Source organism: Teleopsis dalmanni, chromosome 2 (assembly GCF_002237135.1).
Source record: "Teleopsis dalmanni isolate 2A chromosome 2, ASM223713v2, whole genome shotgun sequence".
In the NCBI taxonomy this organism is placed as follows: Eukaryota; Metazoa; Arthropoda; class Insecta; order Diptera; family Diopsidae; genus Teleopsis; species Teleopsis dalmanni.
In genome coordinates, this window is record NC_051847.1 from 147,280,040 (window position 1) to 147,288,605 (window position 8,566).

An 8,566-nucleotide genomic window follows, 5' to 3' on the forward strand; every position below is an offset into this window, starting at 1 on the left:
CCAAATTATAGACAATCAAACTTTGTGAACATTAGAGAGACGCAAAGAAATAACCAAAATAGAAAATTATAAACTCGCTTCGAAGCAGCGCGTCGTAGCCGAGCTCAACCGAACCAAACCAAGTTGAGCTCAGCTTCGAATTGCTGCAAAACAAAACAATACTTAGTCAAAAGTCACAACAGTTGCGGTCTGGCTGTGTTGCGGTGTGTCGCGTATTTCAAACTTGCGCTAAAAAAGCTGTAAAGTGAGTAAAAATTTAATAGAAAAAGGCAAGACCTTTTGAGAAAAAGCTAAACAACATTCCAAAGCAATGAAAAAATGTGCTGCAATTTGCATATCAACATTCTTCTGCTATCGATTATGTTCGTTTTGATTTAGAAAAAAAAAATAAATAAATAACAAGCAAAGAAAACATAACGAAAATGCTATAGTACTGAGTCGCAATATTCTGCACGTTACAGAAAAACGATTTTATCAAAGTGTTAAGTTAATATTTTATTTTATTTGTTAAGTTGTGAAAGTTTTAGCCATTGACATCATTTTTCGAGCATACGAGATTCTAAATGATACAATCAACTCCACTTTGTCTACATTTCAAAGCACAAACATACAAGTTGCGTACCAAAAACAAAAACAGAAACAAAAACAAAAACAACTCTGTCAATAAAAAATAAAAATTGTAACTGCATCTTCGCCTCCAAGCAGGCAACATTCATGCACGTACAATTTTAAATGCAGTGGCGTAGGCATTGGGGATGATAATTATATATGGTTTGCATATATAGTGGTAGTAGTAACGTAGTGAATGTAAGCTGAAAATTAATAACAGAATTATTAATGGCACTGTAAACATAAATATATAAATAGATATATGCATATACATATGTATGCTGTCTCTGTGTTATTTAACGTAGCGTTCTATGCCGTGGTAGCCTAACACTACAGTGTTCAAAAACACGCGTATTAATAGAAGGCGTCAATCAACGCCAATGAACAAATGTGTATAGGAGATAACTTCCACCTTGGTTTGATGCGAGGCCTACCAATAGCTCTGTTGATCTTTGGATCACAGCATACAATTCCACGCCGAATGTGAACCAAAGGCAAACATTCTACCCGCGTAAGTTTGGGTATTAACCACAGTCACTGTGAGTTCAACCACAACTGGTCAGCATAGCCGAAGCTGCGGGCCCACTGACCTCCGTAGTACCAGATAAGCACCTCTGGTCAGGTGTCGCAAGTAGTTTGGAGCACTTACTACCGTGCACACTTCCTACACAGTGCCAGCGTGGTGCCGCGATTTATGACAAGCATGCCCACAGCGGGAATATTTTAACCCCTTAACCGCAAGGAATCTAGAGAACTAGTTTTACATATGTAGGTATATGTATGTAATCCTTTAATTTCTACAAGCAACATAGGGTCAAAACAAATAATTTCTATTAATTTATATCTGATGCCAAATTTTTAACTTCGTTCCAAATTCTGCCACCGTTAGATCGTAACTTTGTTTCAATCTGCTTCCTCCTACGATGCGCGGGTGCCTGAGTCTTCTTCGTAGAGTCTTGGGGGTTATAGTCTTGTTATAGGACTTGTTTAGTGATATCATCCGCATGTTTGCGTAGAATATGACCGATCCAATTACATTTTCGTATAATTATTGCTTCAGTGATCTGCCTAATTCTTAACCATAGTTCGGTGTTGCGTATAGTGTTAGGTCAGAACACTCGAAGTATGCGGTGTACACAACGATTGATAAATGTTTAAAGTCGCAATGCGCTCCCGGCAAAAGTGTTCCAGCTTTCACATCCATATAAAAGGGTGGCCATTACATTTATATTGAATAATCTTAATTTAGTGCGGAGTGAGATGTTTGACAAACTCCACAATTTACTGAACATACCAAAGACTTGTTTAACTTTTATTATTCGTTAACTTTTATTATTCGGCGTTAACTTCCACTGTCGTTCGCAATATAACTGCCTAAGTAGCAAAATGGTGACGTTTTCGATGTTCACATCCCTGAACGATAGTCGCTAGTCCGGTCGCTCTTGCGTCATCTTCTGCAAACTTCCTTGAATCAGCTCAAAATTGTGTGATATTAAACAGTTGTTGTTGGGGAATAATTAGATATTATATGATATTGTATATTATTATTTCTTTTTCGATATCTTACTAAGTATGAACCCAACAAAAAACTTGTGCTCTATTTACTACACAACATTGTTTGCTATAAGTGAATTATCTAATTATTTCGCTAATGGGAATGGTTTCCAACTGTTATCTATTTCAAAATCAATTAAATCAGACGTTGAAAATATTCAGTAAGGGAACTTACTTTCTTGTTAATAGACAAATGTAAATAGTTACGTTGTAAATCAATAAATAACTTACAAAATTTCATTTAAATTAAATTCACACTATCCACTTAAATGAACTTTCTACATACAAGCAGATGCACGTTAGTGTTTTTACAATTTTATTATTTTTTATATACGAATATAGTTTTGCATTTACGTAGTTGCTTCTTGTTTTCTTGTGTCCAATAAAGCAACTAGTCCTCAATTCAAGCTAAATGTATACATTTCTCAGTGAAGGTGATTAAAATAAAAATTTAAAATGCAAATAATATCGACTAAGAAAAAAGATTAATGAATATTAATAACTAATGTTAGAGTATTAAGTATTAATAAGTATTAATAACTGCTGTTAGACTTAAATCAAGAAATGTTGAAACATTTCAGTAGAAGACCTCTGAATAAAAGTTTTTGATAACAAAATGTACCATCATTATGAATCAAATTTTGAAAACTAAAACCTAATCTCATTTATCAATACAAGTAATTTTGTTTCATCTTTCTGGGATTTGATAAAACTTTAATTTGATAGTAGTTCACTACGGTAGATCTCGCCGATTTTAAATCTCTAAAAATGATGTTGCAATATGTGTTCCTATATGTATATAAAGTACTACTTTTAAGATTAAATACATAGTGATTATATACAACAGAGAATTACAATAAGTACTGAACACTTGAATCAATGGCTGTGGTTTTCTGATTCTTTGTAGTATATTCAACCTGATTCATACATGTAGCTGACAAAACTTATAGTATAATGATTTATATACAATGAATCATTCATGAGTATAACACTTGAAATAAAAACAGTTAAAAACAGAATGCACATAAGTATTTATGTTTATACACATCTATATTTAGTTTTTTATGAATGTACTCTGAGTATTAAAATTATGACTCGTTGCAGTTCTATGATATACAAAATTGTTTTTGATTAACTTATACCTAGAAAAATATGACATACTTAACTGTAAAGAATCCTATTCGAAACAGTAGGCGGCCTGCTTGTATTTTCAATTGTCTAAAAATTATAAGAATCTTACTTAAAGGATCCTTAATTTCAATAAATAGATCTCTGCTTTATATTATATATCACGAATAAGATACTTATATTATATATTAATGATATTTATGTTTCCACAGAATATTTAAATCCCCTTTTTAAATTAACCTGCACCCATGTTAGTACACTTTGCATTAAAAATACTTGAAATCATCAATAAGCATCTAAAGCTGAATGAAAAGAATACACCTTAGACATTATTTACATTCTTTTTTCATGTTTCATAGTTCTGGTTTCTTTTATGTTCTTTGTTTTTCTCCGATCTTTCTTTCTACAAAGAATACAGCGTATCTTCTTTGTAGTCATCATTTGCCATTGTTGGTGCAATCAAATATATTTCAATTTATAATGTGTACATTTGAAAGCAACTATACCAGTTCATCATCATAATTATCGTCGCTTGTATTAATGATCAATACATTTGGGGACGGAGAAATTTTTAAGCAAAAATCAACCCGCTGCTAGAAACTACATAAAAGTCTATTGATGATATAAAATAAAAAAAAATTCTAATGTTAATTTTTTTTTTTCGAATTTTAATTAAGTAACTCTCTATGGATCCCACATATTTATTTGCTTCTTTGATTATAATGCTTCTCATTGAAATTTTTGCAGTTGCTTCTTTTTCTGCGCTAATAATATCCGGTATTTGAATTTTTTATAAAAGTTAAATTTTGCGGCACTAGCATTGCTAGTATAACGAAGAGATATTGAAAACGTTTTACGTTCAATATAGAATGAAACATTTTAATAATTTTTGTTTAGTTTATTTCTTGGCTTGATGTTCTATTAATATGGTACACTTTCTAATGACTTTAACTCCACTAAATAATGTATTGTATTAAAGTCTTCAAAATATTTATTAATGATGTATTACCTCTTCATCTGACTTGAACTTTTGGCCCGGGAGTCAAATTTTCATCTATTGAGACAAAATTTCAATAAATCTGTTCCACAGTGGACAGATCGGGTAAACACAGGTTATTACCATTTAATCCCAAAAGCAATTTATGAATTTAAGCCACTGCTAATATTAAGAGTATGTTTTAGTGTAACATGCATTTTTTTTTAAATGGTTACATTTTATGGCAATTACAAAATACAATGTATGTACTAAGGTTGCAGAAATTAGTTCAATCGCTTTTTTTTTAACAAATTAATCAACTCAAGGTATCCTATATCTTATTTACTAGTATGTCTTTGTCGTGTTATCTTTGTTACCTGTCCCTATCTGTACAGCATGGGGATACCCTCCGTATTTTCTTAAATTATTGTCTCCTTCTCTTCCATATTCTCTAAAGCACGGCGACCACAAGACCTGATCCTAGCCAATTGGTTTTCTTTCATCTTCTGTATATCTTCTGTATATATGTTAATAATATGTACTTAATAATTCTGTCTACTAACTTAATTTTCTAAATCCAAATTTTTTCATTAACCTATATAATAATAGACGCGATTGAAACCTTAAGTACGCCTTAAAATGAGTAACTAAGTTTTTCTAAGTAGTACACTCTTTGTATTCTACAGAATTCATCGTTTTCCTTCATCCTTCAACCTTTCGTTCATCCTTCAAGTTCATGGTTCAGAATTCATGTTTTCTAAATAATTTTGAATTCATTTTAAAAAGAAAATGGTGACCTTGCAGTGGTGAAATATTTAAGTAATTTCGTTTATAACCTTAGATCATCAAACAATGCATTGCATAAAATATTTTCCAAATGGGATTAAGCATCCCCATCACAATCTTATCTAGTTTTCTGATTTTCATGCAAAGATAAATTAATAAAATTTGACACATTTTTTCGGTATTGTCGTCAGAAACTAAAATTCTTGATCGTCAAGAATGATTCTCATCATCTAAGCTAGTATGATCATATCTGCGATATATATCTTCATTAAATAGTAAAGTTAATATTTAAAATCAAACATTTTTTTTTCGATAAAACAATGATTTTAATGTTAAATACATACATTAAATAATTTGATGTTAAATATATAAAATAAAATGATTTAATAAAAAACTTAATATGATATAATAAAATTTTATATAAATTTTCTAATTTTGATGTGAGATTAACACGAATTCTGAAATTTAACTGCGTTTTATTGGCAGATACTTTTGATCGGGAAATAATTTTGTCAATTAAGAGGTAATGTGAAGTTTAGTGATTGCATTCTTCTTGTGTTGAGATGAGTTTTATTGTATCTACTCCATGTTATCAAATGTTAACAAATGTTATCTACACCAAGTGTCCATTTTTTTAATTTTTTCTTTTATTTTTTATGATGTCAGGACTTTGCAAACAACACTAAATCCAACAACTTAAATATTTGAAATACTGAGATTTTATACTAATAAAGATTATTAAGACCATTGGTTAGTATCACGTAGGGTTCAGTATACACTTTGCCAGACGGTTTATTCAGTATATGTAAACTGTATTTTGCCATTCGGCTTATTTTGCCTTAATATTTTAGAATTATACAACATATGTCAGAAACAAGTATACAAAAGTATATATATATGTGTTTAGTTTTTTTCGTTATTTTTAAATTGATCGAAATGTGAATTTAACGCTACGAAATATTGTAATTGTACAACTTGCTTAGTTAATTTTTCATTTTATATTTTATTTACTGATATTTATCTTCGTAGTTTGTTTAATATCTGCTTTTTCTTTTGCATTTTGTATTTTATATTTAAATAAAATATATATGTTTCTTATGTATATGAATATATATACGTACATTATATTCTCTAAAGCACGTCAACCACAAGACCTGATCCTATCCAATAGATTTTCTTTCTTCTGAAAATGCTTCTAACGCTTGTTTCAAGATGTGATCTTCACTTATAGGTATAAAATGTTGATATACATTATATGTTAATAAATATACTAAATAATTCTCTCTACTAAATTAATTTTCTTAATTCTAAATTTTTCATTAACCTATATAATAATAAATTTAAATGAAAGCATCCATTAATTAGAATGTTATTTCCACTAAAACCTTATATGGTCTCTTATTACTATAGAAAAGAAATAATTAATTAATTTTTATAACCTTTGCATAACAGGTATTAAGAAGATATATAAGCAGAGCGTAAGAGGTTCTTCTTATATATGAATAACACCCTACAGGAACGTGGTATTTGCGCTTCGTTTCTTTGCTTGTATTGAATCTTATTGCTTGCCCTGTTTCAATCCTTTTATTATTAATAATATTATATCAAGTCTAAAATTTAGATAGGAATTACTATAAAAACTAAACACCCAAAACGAACGAATATCACGACTCCCGCATTCAAGTGAAAGGGAACTAATCCGACAAGTTTATAAACTTGACCAAATCCATAATTTTGCGGGTTGACAGCTCTGGCAGATCGTAAGAAACGAATTCGTCCAAGATTTTGCATTTCATCGACATATTTCATTATAGGGTGGATTCAGTTTTATAATACATCTTCCTAATATGCAGTGATTATTTAGCACCGATACCGTAGGGCCAAGCAGGTTACGCTTTAGGTCAAGCAGCTGACTAGTACGTTACTTGTTCAGTTTAGATCAGGCCGATCTTGAGATCTGACAAGATGTTTTATTTGTCCAAAATTTTTTTAGTTATACTATGATATTTTTGTTTAATTCTTGCTTGATTGTTGTAAGATATAAGATATGAATTATAGCAATATTTTGTAAATAAAAATTTGCAATGAATATTTTTTAAATTTTTATAATCAGAACTACTTAATAATTTTAAATGTTTTTGTTTTTGTATTTCAGCTGAAATCTTGCCTGATCATATGTAATAATATAATAAATAATTTTTGGCATACATCTCGAAAATTCTAAACAAATATGCCACAGACGCAGATAAATACAATTACATCCATTGTAGAACAAAAATTACTCAATATCATAGCTGGAAATGATTTGGGTGATATTACCCAAGAACTATGTGACTTTTCACTGCAGGAGCAGAACGCAACAGCTGAGGCACAGGGCTTACAACCAACTGCTTCATCAGATTTTGTGCCAGTACTCGGTAAGACAGTAACTTATATTGTTGCCTGTGTACTAATAAATGAAAACGATGAAGTATTAATGATGCAAGAAGCGAAAGAATCATGTGCAGGTTAATATTCTTAGATTTTTATATTTTTTAATTCATTAAAATTCTACGTAAACGATTAATTTTATTATAGGCAAATGGTATTTACCCGCAGGAAGAATGGAAAAAGGTGAATCTATTTGTGAAGCAGCTTGTCGAGAAGTCTACGAAGAAACTGGCCTTAACGCCGATATGACAACATTATTGGCTATCGAAGCTGCTGGCGGTTCTTGGATGCGATTTGTTTTAACTGGGCATGTAACTGGTGGTATACTTAAAACGCCAGCACAAGCTGATAATGAATCTCTACAAGCAAGATGGGTATCAAATATTATTGATTTACCTTTGCGTGCTGATGATATTTTAAATATAATCGAAGTTGGTAGGGCGTATAAAAATCGTCTAAACTCGGCACCGCAATTGTGGCATAGCGATATTTTGCCCACAAAATACTCACATCATAAAAATTACATGCGCGTTATTGCTGTCATACGTAAACGCGCTACAAACTCGCTAAATGTCTTGATAAGTGAGAAGAATGAATACCATTTTCCAACTGTGGAATTACATCCTCAACGCAGCTTGCACTCCACTTTGCGCAAATTCATGATTGAACTTTTTGGCGCAGAATTACCACAACATCGTCCACACGGTATACTCAGCGTTGAGCATTCTCCATCTGCCATACCATACACTACAGATGGCATATGCCTTAATGTTTTGGTAGTCTTCCGACCTCCATTAGAGGAAGTCTCATTGATTGGCAAATGTATTTGGCATGAATTAAGTAAACCGTTGGAAGATAAATTGGGTCGTATGTTATCAAGTAAAAACTCAACAATACCCTTAAATGTTATACGTTAAAACATTTATTTTTAAATGCATATATATTTAACATATATATAAATCGAATAGTTATATTTTTTTTTAATCTCTGACTCTAATGATATGTAATAGATTGTGTACTGTAAATAAATTCCAAGTTGACCTGAAACCAGTTAATTGACAATTTTACTGATTTACCCAGAAA

The 8,566-nt window shown here is 30.9% G+C and overlaps 1 protein-coding gene across 2 annotated transcripts; it reads left to right on the plus strand.

Annotated features, from left to right (window-relative positions):
- Positions 1-180: 180 nt before the first annotated feature.
- LOC119682873 (8-oxo-dGDP phosphatase NUDT18) lies at positions 181-8,538 on the plus strand. 2 transcript variants are annotated; one of them, XM_038096402.1, is made up of 3 exons: positions 181-244; positions 7,209-7,560; positions 7,631-8,538. In XM_038096402.1, exons 2-3 carry the CDS (start codon positions 7,284-7,286, stop codon positions 8,398-8,400), a joined length of 1,047 nt encoding a protein of 348 aa, XP_037952330.1. In that variant the 5' UTR covers positions 181-244; positions 7,209-7,283; the 3' UTR covers positions 8,401-8,538. The 2 variants fall into 2 exon arrangements, with proteins under 2 accessions (XP_037952330.1, XP_037952329.1); XM_038096401.1 differs by lacking the exon at positions 181-244 and adding an exon at positions 5,462-5,576 and having other exon boundaries at positions 7,631-8,400.
- Positions 8,539-8,566: the final 28 nt, after the last annotated feature.